The sequence below is a fragment of the Pseudorasbora parva genome, chromosome 25, assembly GCF_024679245.1.
Source record: "Pseudorasbora parva isolate DD20220531a chromosome 25, ASM2467924v1, whole genome shotgun sequence".
NCBI classification, from domain to species: domain Eukaryota; kingdom Metazoa; phylum Chordata; class Actinopteri; order Cypriniformes; family Gobionidae; genus Pseudorasbora; species Pseudorasbora parva.
This window is the reverse complement of record NC_090196.1, coordinates 16,450,524-16,465,523: the sequence shown is the minus strand read 5'-3', so window position 1 is coordinate 16,465,523 and position 15,000 is coordinate 16,450,524. Positions and strand designations below refer to the sequence as shown.

Sequence of the window (15,000 nt, the reverse complement as noted above, 5' to 3'; positions counted from 1 at the left end):
AAACCTTAAATTCACGAGAACTTGATTCAACCAGTGTTAAAACTCTAAGGGACACTTTTCTAGAGGTTTGCAACAGTTTGCAAACACTACATTTGCTAAGATATTACTTTCAAAGTGGCTTTTTCCTAGCTTATTTCTCCGCAGAGGTTCATAACTGCTGTTGATTAGCCCAATTACTGTGGTGTAATCGGCAATTTGATGATGTGGATGTTTCTATTGCACTGCAGAATCTTGCATAAAGTGCAGTTTGGGGCCAAGAGCACAGTGGAGCAGAAGCTTAAAACATTGATAGTCTGCAGTTTAGGAAATCTACAAGCTGAAGATAGAACTGAAACTAGCAAGTTTCAAGAATAGCACACAAAACAGGCATATAAATAGCATCTAAACGTGATTCACTCCCGACCAGGTGCAAAGAACAGTGTTCATGGATGTGTTTATGCAGCACTTTAAATCAGTTTAAACAAATTAGTTCAATCAAATTAAACTTTATGAATATTTTTTTTTTAAATCTTCTTTTGAGTTCACAGAACACATTTTAATTAATCTGAATTGTTTCATTGTTTTGAGTTTCATGAACTTAAATTTAAATTAAAATTAAACGGGGCTGGGATTTCTATTTCCCAGCATGTTTTGTCACGGCACTCGAAAGAGAGAGTAAATGCTAAAATTGTAAATTCTAAGGGGTGTAACGATTTTTGTGCATAATTAATGTTAAGTGGGAGAGGGTTTAATGTGTTTTGGTAGTGAATTAGCTCACTCAAATATTTATTTAAGAGCATTTAAAAAGTATGTCAGAGCACAAAATAAAAATCCGCTGCTTCGGCTTAAACTTAGAATTTCTAAACATTATATATATATATATAACTGATTATTTTGTATATTTATATAACGGATTACCTCACACATTTTGAGTTTTGACAACTTATTCAGGTTTACAGTGTATGTTTTATTAATAATTATTTTAGTACTTCTGAGGAAGAAATATTTAGAGAAAATTGGCATTGAAATAGCCAATTTCAATGCCAATTTTCTCTAAATATTTCTTCCTCAGAAGTACTGAAATAATTATTAATGACAAATGATAAAATATTATAATGAATACATTCTAAAATTATTTTAAACTGTCTTTTTAAACAACTTTTCACAGCCTTTCTAAATGTAGCATAAGTAAATAACTGATTTGAAACTGGCATAAGTTGTATCTGTCAAGGTGTATGGGTTTAAATATATAGTTAAGGAATCAGGTTTTTGATTCACGTAACAACTTATAAGAGTTATTTGATCATATACTTGTTGCCCTGTATGCTTTTGAATTAGTAAAAATAAATGAGTGTCAGTCATGTGTTTGGGAATTGGACTGTGCTGGTCACTGTATGTTTTTGAATCAGTAATAAGAACTGGTTCTTAAAAGTATTTTGCTTAAGAATCGAACAACACTGATTGCACTGTATGTTTCTAATGCAAAAGAAACAAAAGAACCAACTCATAAGAATGATTTTTTTTTTTTTTTACAAATCCAGACTACAATGGACATTGTATGTTTGGCATTTTAGATTCAGTCGTTATGTTATCGTGAATTTTGAGCATTTTTGTACCATTTTTTGCACTGTAGATTCAGTTGCAATGTTGTTATGGAATTGCACCCTTACATAACAATGTAATTTGGATATAATGCTTAATAAAAGGTTATGAATAAGATTGTTCCCTCTTTTATACAAACTAATCATGCAACTTGCTGATGTCACCACCAGAACACGCACATCTCAAACCACCACGTCAACATACAGGAGAAAATAGGTCCACTGCATGATTTTTAAGACACCTCAGAAAACAGTTACTGGTAAAACATCTACTGTAATAAAATAAAATATTTCTGATTTGTGTGATTTATGTGATGTTCAAGCAAAAATCTAAATGCATGGCTACTTTTAAACTTTTCACCGTACCTTACTAAATAAATCTCATCCACTGCAATTTCCATCCAAATTCTGCACATTCAAGAAACATGCAGCCCTCTTGCCAAGACTCACACTCTCTGACCTCATTTCCTGTCTTGTGCTAAAACATATGCCCTCAGGTGGACTGACCCCACTCATATCTCTTCACTGAGTCAATACAGGGTGACAGTCACACCAGAGCACTGACCACTTTTCATCTCGGTATGAGAGAGTTGGCGTAGGAGGCTGGCATGAAAACACAGATGTTTTTTTCACAGCCTCGGCTACAGGAAAGAATATCTTCCCTCCTCCGTTTCTCAGATTTTGCTAAGGCTGTGTATATTGATTAAGACTGATGCGACGCTTCACCTAATCTAATGCCATAATGGGGACCTGGAGGTGGCAATCATACCCTGAATGCCAAACAAATTAGGCCAATTTACACACATGCACATCCAAGTTCATACTTTATTTATAGTTCATAGATCGCTTTGTTTTTAATACATTTTTACAGAGTTTGGTTTTCTTTTGAGACTAATCAAATTTATTTCAGACTGGAATTGGACTTTTCATGTAATTTACACAGTGAGGAAGCATATAGTTAAAAGAGTCAGGAATTGGCTTTTTAATTTTTTTATACTGTTATTTAAAGTCAACTTATGACGTTTGTGTGGTTTTTACATTCCAAAAATTACAATAAGTGGTAGGCTATTTTCTACCATGGTTTTGAGCCGAGCGCCTGTAACGTTCAGTTTGTATGGGCGTTGTGCACTGAAGACTTGGAAGTAAACACCCACTGCTATGATTGGATAACAGTTTTAGCACAGGTCTCACAAAATGCCTTTATCAAACACAAGGATTTATCTTTAATCCATCTGCAATTAATTGGAATGTTATTTTTTATTACTTGGCCGGCACGATCATTGGATATAACCACAAACAATGTTCCCTCTAATTTCTTTTCTTGAGGAGGAAAACATTTCTCTATTAGGTTGACATTTTGGTCACCTGATCAAAAACATTGTATGTACCAGATCTGTACAGTATACGTAAACACACAAAAAAAAGTGGTTTCATCATGCAGCTATAACTTTTAGTAAACTTGAGTAATTAAATAGATGTAATGGATAAGTATGTTCAATGGAACATATGAACACTTTTATAGTTATCTAAATATCTCTAAAACCCAAACAACACCCACACTCACACATCTATTTAAACTGACATGTTACTGAGGCGTTTTGAGTTTGCACGCTATACTTGTGGTGGGTTACGTGGGTGTGTAACTTTAAATGTCTGTTTTGTTACCATGCTGTGCCCATCATCCGTTATTTCCCCCACCTCAAGCCACTCTTCTTTAAAACATTAGCATTTCACAAGTCTTAGCGTTTCAGGTTGCCTCTCAAATTGAGCAGTTTGGACCTCAAAAATGACTCGATGCCATTCACACGCGACATCATTCTCTCTATGAAACCTGTAAACCACATTCACCGGTTCTAACACTATGGGGATACTAACTTTATAGTGATTGAAAAGAGCACTGCAATTATTTATCATTTAAAGAACAATAAAATGGATTCATCCCCTCATTTCTCATCTGCACTGTATTTTATTCTTTATTCTTTCTTAGAGGGAACATTGACCACGAACCGTGCATCACTAACATAAACACACATGCACAAGCACGCATGTATTTCACTATTAAAGGGTTACTTTAGCAATTAGCATATGGCTTTGTATCAATAGAAACCCTGAAGTATATTCAAATGATTGTGCTTTCCCCCCTCATATCCCCCGGAGACAAGAGATTTATGCAAAAAAAAAATTCCTCCTATGACGCAAATTGACAATATTTGCAACATAGGAGGAATGTTTGGCCAAAGGCTAAAGACAACAGCCAGCAGAGGGAGCCATTTCCGCATGTTTTGAACCCACGCATGGGGGATGGAGATCACACTCAGAGCTCAGCTCAGCTACAGGCACTCATTTAAACGGAGCTATGGTGAGCAATGTAAGTCTTTTAACTTCTCAAATTAATTTCTATGAAAGTTAAGCTTGGAAAGGCATTAACTGAAACGCGCCAGACTGAACTCGCGTTGTGAATGTATGCCGCGAGACGAGTGTAGTCGCGATTACCTCAGCTCTCATCACGAGAGCTCATTTATCTGCACCAAATTCAAAAACAATAGATTCATCTTCCCAGCGCTGAAGTACCCCTTTAAAGATGGTGGCCCATACATGTTCTAGTCTGATCACGAATCACAGGACAATGAACAACACCTCAATTACAAAGCTTGTGACAGTGTGAAAGTTAACATAAAGTAAACATAAAAAGTTATGTTTAGTTAGACACTTACATAATCAGTAGATATAAAACATAACAATGTAATACTATCACATATATTAAAAAAAACTTTTTTTACTCACATAATTGTTTTGCACCATTCCTGTCAGATCCAGAAGGCACATCATTGCTTTTTAATCTCATCCTTTCTGCACATTTGTTTAAAAACTAATCCGGTGAAATGAAGCGAACAAATGTAATGTCTTTCCCACGTGAGCTGGATCTTCATTAAAAATAAAGTTCAACCATGCATTTTGTAATCCGAAGGTCATAAGCTTTATTGCTTGGAAGTTCGATCCGGTTTAGCTCAGCGTAGGCCTGTTATTTAACAAACATGTCAGAAACGAATTGGTGGGCGGGGCTACAGAATCAGTTCATCTTCTTCAGTTAAGGCGACGATTCACTGAACTCTGACGTCACAGGTAAGCACATTCACAGCTAGAGCGTTTGCTGAGCCAGCTGTCAATAAAAGCTTTTCTATGACTAGTAAGGACGTTTTCAGCTCTAAAAACGTATAGGATATTCTTATAAACATAACCTTTTATATATCAAAATCTCAAGGGAAAATTGATTTCTCAATTCCTGACCCCTTCAATTGCATTATTTATTAATTCAGATCATATAAAGTATTAAGCAACTTTTTCAGTGCACAATATACATTATTTCTTGAATAAAAAATATATATATATATATGCATGCACCTTCGTAAACTGGTTGGCTTATTTTTAAAGCAATGTGTATTTGCAGGTTGTACTTACAATGCATATTTCCTGAGTGAAATTGCAATTTTCAGCTAATTTATTCTGTGAGAAAAAAAGTTATTTGGATTATTTATTTATCCAAATCATTCAAGTCTGAAGCAATTGCTTCAAGGCACCTTATTAGTAAAGCCATTACTTCTTGAATTGGAAAAATCTAATAAAATGAATCAATGCAACTGCAAAAAAAAAGAAGATAAGAGGCTACAAAGTGGGTAGCTTCAAAATAATTAGATCACAGTGGAAAACAAAGAAAAACAAACAAGTAAATCCAAACAGCGTCCTACATTTCAAAATCCAATAAATGCATCAAATGTCTTCACTTAAAGCAATTTGTTTTCTTTCTATCAAACGTACACCCTTCATCATCACCTCATCATCATGTCTATGATCTCAGATCACAGTGTTTCAAGTCTTACATCTGCATTGTTAGTTTGATGAATGAGGCGGGCATTACCTCTGCCACTGTGGTGACCAATAAAGTCATTATCTGAACCGGATTGTGATGTCTACTTTATTCTTATCCTTCATGAAATATGCATGAATATATTTCACACTTCTGAGTGGATGAGCTACTAAAATATACATGCAGACAGTGTGACTGTCTGAATTATTCTTAACTTCCCATTTACCTGACTGTGATAAAGTGCTTCATTGCTGAGCTCAATTGCTGTTTGGACAACTGTTTAACTGTAGGAGATACAGAATCCATCTTAACCTCAACTATTTTTTTAATTCGTGATGTAGGACTATTTTAGACTTCATGTGACATGAAGAACTGCAGAAGATTAAACAGGCCATAATCCACACTTTTTACTAAGTCCAAGAGTTTCTTGCATAAAACACACTCACACTTTAGATATGACCATTTTCCTCTCTCTCTCTGAGATATTTCACAAGAAAAAAAAGTATATTTTCAATAATGTTGCAACGTATAAGGCACTGTTCCCTGGGGTGGGAATCATAGGGTATCTGAAGATTCAATACTACACTCAGCAAAAGGATTATTAGGAAAACCATACTAATACTATGTTTGACCCCCTTTCTCCTTCAGAACTGCCTTAATTCTACATGGAATTGATTCAACAAGGTGCTGAAAGTATTCTTTAGAAATGTTGGCCCATATTGATAGGATAGCATCTTGCAGTTGATGGAGATTTGTGGGATGCACATCCAGGGCACGAAGCTCCCGTTCCACCACATCCCAAAGATGCTCTATTGGGTTGAGATCTGGTGACTGTGGGGGCCATTTTAGTACAGTGAACTCATTGTCATGTTCAAGAAACCAATTTGAAATGATTCGAGCTTTGTGACATGGTGCATTATCCTAATGGAAGTAGCCATTAGAGGATGGGTACATGGTGGTCATAAAGGGATGGACATGGTCAGAAACAATGCTCAGGTGGCATTTAAATGATGCCCAATTAGCACTAGGGGGCCTAAAGTGTGCCAAGAAAACATCCCCCACACCATTACACCACCACCACCAGCCTGCACAGTGGTAACAAGGCATGATGGATCCATGTTCTCATTCTGTTTACGCCAAATTCTGACTCTACCATCTGAATGTCTCAACAGAAATCGAGACTTATCAGACCAGGAAACATTTTTCCAGTCTTCAACTGTCCAATTTTGGTGAGCTTGTGCAAATTGTAGCCTCTTTTTACTATTTGTTGTAAAGATGAGTGGTACCCGGTGGGGTCTTCTGCTGTTGTAGCCCACCCGCCTCAAGGTTGTGTGTGTTGTGGCTTCACAAATGCTTTGCTGCATACCTCGGTTTTAAAGAGTGGTTATTTCAGTCAAAGTTGCTCTTCTATCAGCTTGAATCAGTTGGTCCATTCTCCTCTGACCTCTTGCATCAACAAGGCATTTTTGCCCACAGGACTGCTGCATACTGTATGTTTTTTCCGCTCATAAATTTCACCATGGTGCTAGCACAACTGGCTTTTAAAGGGAACGGGAGATGAAACTCTGATTGGTGTATTGCATGTTACAACCAAAACACACCCATGACTCATTGAAAGACTGTGTTTTAGACCATGTGCCTGGTGCACCGACCTTTTTTTCCCTGTCGTTAAACTAGCAAAAGTGGATTCAGACACGCCCTAGGTGCAACTACGCCATGCGCTTCAGACCATGCGCATGTTAAAATAGGGCCCTATGTAGCCACATCTTCAGAACTCAGAACTGAACAAGTTATTACCGATACTGTACCTTTAAGACTAGGGATGTCACAAGTACCGGTACTTCGGTACCAAGTCAGTATTGAAATTTTAAAAATGTGACTATACCAGCATTTCTGTAGTACCGGTAGTACCAACTACCGAGTATATCCAGTACCCACAGCTGTTCAGTCGCTTCCGTGTTTATCTATGCGCAGGGCTCCAGACTGTAGCCGAATGTATACTAGTGTCTGTGAATATTAAGAAGCAAAATACTATTTCAATATTATTCCTGCATGTTCTGCATCTCTGTGTGAATGATGCGCAGACGCACGGTTTGGTTTACAGCGCGCACACAGACACACATGCCTAAATTGAATTTAATTCTTATTTTAATAGTTTAATAAATAAAAAAATGTATTAGAATTTAAAATGTATTTAAAAAAATTACAATTTAGCTGTGGTACCGAAATTGGTATAAAATGTATAAAATATGCTTCAAACATTTATGGTGAAAAATTTCACCATGAATGTGCTAAATAGATGCTACAGCTATAGCAACATAAGGCTACATCAGTAAAAATATTAGCACTAGCATAATCACGTCATCATAAATATTTAGCTAATACCTAAAAATTCCTTAGCATTTGGTTTTTATGCCCTCAAGACATTAGACATTTAATACATTAGCTAATTGTGCTGGTTGTGCAATGATGATTGGATTGTCAAAAGTCAATGTGTAATCTACATGATATATCTACTTAACTTTCTCTTACTAAGCTAATTGCTTGCCTTGAGCTACAGTAAATCCAATGCAGAAACAAACTCAATGACTTCCCCAATCACATCCTGTTTTGAGACCAGACACATATCACTTTTCAAATGTCCAGTCTCTGCAGATCAATGAGAGGAAGGAGCAGAGGAAACAGAAAAGACTTTACGACAGAATTTCAGGGTAAGTAATCCAATAACATATTTTCTAAGTTGTCGGGGATCCTCTAAAATTTCAAAAAAAGCAAAGGGAATCAAGCATCTACTGCCTCAGCTTAAAATGATCCGTGAATGCTTGGGACTGTACAAAGAAACAAATGAAAGAAAAATCCGCAATCAATATCTGATTTAAATGATTGATGCACAAGGTGAAGAACAATGCAATAGCCAATCAACAAGCTCAATACAGGTAAACAGCCAGACATCTCACTTCTTCTGAAGTCCATGCCAAGCTTCAACACTGATTACGCTGCATTGCGAATCAAACTTTTTGCATCTGATAGACACAAACTACCAATCAGATTAACAATAGACTCCATGAATACTGAAAACAAGGCTTTCAACCACATCCAAAAATCCCATCTTTCCTCTCCAACCGTTTCTATGGTTATATTTTCATAATCTCCACAGCAGATGCAGTCATGGTGTGTCTAATCTTTTCTGCAGTTAAAAAGGTGAATGCTTTCTTCAGATAAACATGACACCCATTATTTGATCCAATTACAAGCCAGCTATATTTAGTATCTGTAACAGACACTCAATTATTAATGAGACATGAAACATAAGATAACCCAGTAGCAGTATTTTTGGGATGCAAAGAGAGACAATTTTGCACAGCATAAACACCAGATAACAGAAAATTAATCACTTTAGAAAAATATTTCATCTACAGATCCAGCGATTCAACGCTATTGGAGATGCATCTGAAAAGTCTGACACATTTCTGTTAATTTATAATCATTAGTGGTCCCTGTTTACAGCTCAAGAGACTCAAGTGATTATTGATTAGCCCTCAAAACAGATTCTATTACAGGCTACTACATCCACTGAAAGTCAGGACAGTGCTGTCAGAAAGTGTGTGCAATAGATTCCCCTGAGCACGCATTTGAACCACTCCTGATTAAAGGAATTACTATTTCCTTATTTAATGCTTATAGCAGTGGCTCATGGACAGCAGGGTAAAAACAATGCTGGATGCAAAATAATGTAACTAGCCATATAATTAGGCACCGTAAATTTAAAAATGTAAATACACAAATGACCTTTTAAAAAAGGATGTGAAAAAGCTTGAATGCACTGATATTCTGGACAATACCGATAAGCTTCTAATCATTTCCGATAGCCAATAAAAGGCAGATATAAATATTCTAAGCTATTTTGTCTAAATGAATTTAAAATAAAACACTTCTACATAATTGGTTTGAGATTTTCCAAAGATTAGATTCAACAGTATTACTGAATAGTTGGATTAACTTTAAACGAGTGTTAGATGAGCGCAAAGGTATTACCATATTGTTCCGAATATAAGACAACTCTAATTATAAGACCCCCCCCCCCTCTTTTTCTCCCCCCAAGATTTTTATATGGAATATTTTTTATATTTTAATTTTTGTATTGAAAGTATGGTAGATACTGGTAAAAATGTACCAATGATCACATTTAAAAATAAACACTTTTTGGCATACAATAAAAATAAAATATATAACAATAAGGCTATGAATCTCATAGAGAAAACCATTGTAATATTACAATAAACAATACGTTAATACCATTTAAATATCCAATATCCGCTGATACTGATCATTTAAAAATAAAACATTTTAATATCGACCAATTACCGATATGGTAGTAATTAGAGGTATACTGATTATCAGCCAGGTATTTGGCCAATACTAACAACTACTAAAGTAGGAAAAAAGCCCAAAAACAATTAATCAGCCAATAATACGAAGTAAAAGGTTGTCGCCTGCTGATTTTTTTGGGGGGAAAATAACAGATGGCAGTTGCCTATTAACTCTTTACCTGTCAGCATTTTTTTTAAGTTGTCAGCCACCTCCAGTGTTTTTGATCATTTTCACGAAAGTGACCCCCAGAATATTTTTTGTATGAATATCTGAACATTAAAAAAAACAGCCTTTCTGCTTTTAAAGCTACACTGTGTAACTTTTTTTGTTTATTCTTAGCTAAACTTAGTTCTTTCAAAAATATATGTGCTTATTAATGTATATAAACTTCTTTCAAGTAATAAAGTATTCTCGTAAGTTTATAATATGCCATTGAAAATACATACGGGTGAGGGGTTCGAATGCCGGTCGCCATGTTGCCCCTGCATCCTGAAAGTACATTAGCCAAAGAGGGACATACCCATAAATTTTAAGCTTCGCCTTTGGCATTTTAACACTCGATGGCACCGTGTCGAATGTGAAGAGGGGGATTGCCATGTTAATCTTGGACTAGATCGGCCACCGTAGGAGTTAAAACGAAATCAGAATTGAGAGGAACAGAAACTATTATTCACTGGATGGTCATATACCTTTTCACCACTAAATGGGGGAAAATATCACACAGTGTAGCTTTAAAAAAAGCATGTTTTAGTCTAGCTACATGCATTCTTTTTTTATCAACACTTGAATGTGGATAAGTTTCATAAAAAGCAACATTTTGAGCAAAAAGCTGAGAAAAACATGCTTTTGTGAAAACCTACATCCAGATTGGATTCAGAATGATTATTAAAACATAGATGGGGTAGATCAAGTCCATCAACAACCCTAAAGCTTTAGTTTTATAGCTCGTCCTGGGTTGAAATTTCATTCAGTAACATCAGGCAGTTTTGATTTATATGCTATTTAATGTTGATGATCACGTTTTTTTACATATGCTAATGCTATTGCTATCTTCTTCGCATATGTTTTGATCCGGAGATTCAGTACTCTTTTTGAGGATGTGTAATAGTGCCCCCTACTGCCCCTACAATGAAAGCACAGAAAGACAGAGAATTCTGTCAATGGCAGGGAAAGAGTTAAATGGAACTATATTAGTTTACGTTTAGTACATTGAAAAAAAAATTGTGGTATGTTTTATTTTTTTGAAAATGCATTCAGAAATTGCTAGTAAATTTCACAAATAATTACAAAACAATTACAAGTAACATATTAAATTAAATGTAATTAAACATTTCCCATGTCAAAGGTCGCACATTTAATCAAACTTTACTGCACTTTGGAGCAAATTTATCCCTCAAATCTTTGAAAATGCCATATTAAGCATTTAAATCAAGTTGCATGACATGCCCTCCTTCAAAACCATGACCAAATCTCTGCAAAGTTAAAGAGTTAGTTCACCCAAAAATGAAAATTCTGAAATGAATTACTCACCCTCATGTCACTGCAAACCCATAAGACCTTTGTTCAGAAGGCAAATTAAGATATTTCTAATGAAATCTAAGAGCTCTCTGACCCCCTCCATAGACAGCTGTTTAATTAACACTTTCAAGGCCCAGAAAGGAAGTTAAAAACTTTGTTAAAATAGTTCAAATAGTTCAACAAAAATAACAACTTTGTTCAAAAATCCTGTCTCCTAAACAGCGCTTCCTAGCACTTCGTCAGAGCGGTCTCTCATCATTGGTCAGCTCTAAATGCATGGATGAGATACTACATTCAAGTAAATAATATCCTGATCAAACACATGCGAAAAAGACACAGGAACAAGTGATAGCATACGTTAGCATATGTCAAATAATGCGATCATCAACATTAAACATCATATAAAGCAAAACTGCCTAATGTTACTGAATAAAATGTCGACCCAGGACGAGCTATAAGACTTGATCTTCTCCATCTACGTTTTAATCATCATTCTGAAAGCAGAGCCACCGACCAATAGTGTAGAAACAACAGAAATTACCTTAAACAGGCGTAGGATGTTGGCCACCATGATTGAGACCGAACTTGCAGCTGCACCTATCACACCAATGATCTTGTCCGGCTTGGCAAAGATCGGCTGCTCGCCACTAGCGCATCGCACATCGGTAGAATCTCGCTCGATGAGAGCCTGCACAAAGGTAAGCGACTGTTCCAGGGCGTAGGTGTCACGCGAGCAGGTGTCCAATATGCGCGCCCCCAGGGTCACGTTGGGCAACAGGTCAGGGTCTTTGTTAATGAGGTCTATGGCGAAGAGCATGGCCTCTAACCGATGAATGCCCTTCTCTTTCTTTAGTTCGCCGCAAGGGGCGCCACGTTCGCCCCTGGCGTGTACCGGGAAGAGACCCCCCAAGATGATGTCACCATCCAGGCGTATAGAGTGGGCATATTCGGGGGCAGGTGGCGTTAGTGGATCCGTACGCTGGCTGACGGATCTTGTCATCCCCGTCAGAAGAAGAAGACAGCCATACCATTCAAAGGCACTCAACATGGCGACATAAAGTGGATCCAGATGCACGAGCAGCAGTGGGGATGCAGTTACAAAGGTGGGAAGCCAGTAGGGACGGAGCGCAATAACCGAAAGCGGTCATCAGTGCCCCTCACCGGAGCAACTGCGTACCGGATAATGGAATCCGACGACAAGGAGACCATTGGAGTCGCCTGGAGGTTTTGGGTGGCAAGCGAAGAAGGGTGCAGCGCGAATTAGATGATGGAATATGAGGCAATCACATAGCTCCTAGATCCTCGATTACAGAGGTCACAGACCATTAGAACCCTGTGTGAGAGGGAACAGCAGAGGAATATGCATTCATCAGCAAAGTATTGGGTGTTATTTATCAGAACACATATGCACTGCACAGCAAGGAGGCTCTAAGTGTGAAAAATGGAGAACGATCAGTACATTTGTGTATTTGCTAAACACATCTGATCTGACAATTGACTTTCAAAACATGGATATGTTTATGCATAAATATGCATACATAATTAGCCTGTTTTACACTTCGTTTTAATATATTTATACAACAAGTGAGCCAATGCGCTTTGCAAATGCTGGCTGGAATCGATCCCAGTCAAGAGCATTAGGAGACATAAGGCAACAGCATCATTGCAGAATAAGTTTATGATTCCTTCAGTCAAATAAAACCCTTAAAGGGACAGTTCACCAACAACGCATCATTTACTGACCCTAGTGTCATTACAAACCCATGTATTTCTTCTATAGACCACAAATAGAAATGGCTAGAGATTGACGGTTTCGGTCAGCTGCATCTTTTTTCCATATCATGAATGTGACTGTTTTTGTGCTCCAAGGAAGAAAAAAGTCAGGTTTGAAATAACATGAATAATTGATCTGAAACAATACGAACTGTCCCTTTAAGTATCCTATATCTACTGTACAATGTATGGATAACACATTATTCCGTATCAAGTATAATCTAGATTCGTATTCGTATAGTTAATACATGTGAAGGAGTAGAGCAACGGTCAACGCTGTTGCATTGGAACTCATTAAAAAGGCATTACAGTAGAGATGATGGTCAGTGTCCCTCTTAAGGAATGAAGAAAGCTTTGCACATACTGTTGGTATTGCATGAAACTTTTAAACATTTTAACTGGCAGAAAAAACATACGGTCTGTTTTTCTCATATCTAATAATTGCCACAGATTAAATGCAATCGGCATCACCACGAAACATTTGAGCACAACAGAGTTGCACCAAAATAGCACTGCAACAATTAAACACATAGAAAATACCATCTTACAGGTCAGCAGAACTCACTATGTTGCTTTCTCAGATACAAAGAAAGAACATTTTGAAGAAATTCATACCTGCAGGTGCCTGAGATGTGGTCGCGCGCGGATCGCTGCTGCTTTGATGCTGCTGGGAGGGACAGCGCGCGAGAGGCACACGGAGCGCACGAGCGCATCATTTCTCGCGCAAATACTCCCACTCCTTTATGATTGGTCTGACAATTTGGACGCTTTCTGCGCCCCGAGGCAAACTGGAGTCAATCATTTGCGAATGAGGCATTAGAAGTTTAAAGGAATTTGGGAATTTGGGAACCCCTTTAAACACTATGGCATTTAACGAGCATTTTGAGGCGAGAAGGTGCGCGCGATGATACCATATGATAGTGTCAGTGGTCAAAGTTTTTTTTCTTTTTCTCAAAACTGTAGAAATAGCAGTCCAGTGTGGTTTGACAGCTGGTTTGAAGAGATCAAGCTGTTCAACAGTCCCTGCCGTGAATTATCTTATTGCTCCATCTAGTGTGAACACTGTGGACTTACACGGAGAGTTCCTCTATTGCTGTAGGCCTACTCTTCGGTGTTGTTGTTAAAACTAACAGTATTCAAATTTGTTTTGAAATTAAATGGAAATAAATTAAAAGTGAAGAGTTAAGATGCAAAAAAAAACCTAAACGCCACTTCGGTCAAAAAATGAGATAACGATGCTGAGTGAATGCTCTCTCCGCTCATTGATCCCAACCTCAGCCCATTCAGAAGTGCCAGTACTTAGGTAGAAACCTATAGATAGAAGCCTGACAAAAAAGCTTATTTTTAAAAAAAATTACATAAAAAAACCCTGCCAGACGGACTTAGAGGCTTTTGCATCTGTCTTCAAGTATTAGATGAAAAACAAAACTTTAAAAAACCTTTTAGAGATGTTGTATTGGCAACTAACTGGCATAAATTACTAAAATGAATTAAAGGCACAATATGTAAGATTTTTGGATTCAAATATCCAAAAACCACTAGAACCTCTGTTTGTGGACTAGCCTTGTTAAAACCAGACCATCCTCAGAGTTACAGTCTGGTAAAGCTTCATAGACAAATCATTTCCAAAGGGGGTGTCACCAACGGATGATGACGTATGCAGAGCGACGGAGCAACATCTGAGACAGCAATTCTGTTATTGATTTCGAGGAAGATTTTGCAATGGCTTCTGACGACTTTTGCCGTTGCTGTAAAAGAAATATGATAATAGTGGGTGTCCATCACCACTCCGTCAACAATTTTGTGAAATTTGGAAACCCTAATAGCATCTCAGACCGACTGAAACATCTCGGAATCCCGGTCGAACAGAAAACATCGAGCTCTGATCGAATT

General features: G+C 37.2%; 1 protein-coding gene across 1 annotated transcript in view; it reads right to left on the bottom strand.

The window, feature by feature from the left end:
- The window catches only part of grm8b (glutamate receptor, metabotropic 8b), a 264,952-nt gene extending 251,122 nt beyond the window's left edge, over positions 1-13,830 (bottom strand). The window contains exons 1-2 of the mRNA XM_067435819.1: positions 13,723-13,830; positions 11,876-12,667 (exon numbers count right to left, since the gene is read on the bottom strand). Of these exons, the coding sequence (XP_067291920.1) occupies positions 11,876-12,382 (507 nt within the window). The 5' untranslated portion in view covers positions 12,383-12,667; positions 13,723-13,830. The remainder of the gene's footprint in view (positions 1-11,875; positions 12,668-13,722) is intronic.
- Positions 13,831-15,000: the final 1,170 nt, after the last annotated feature.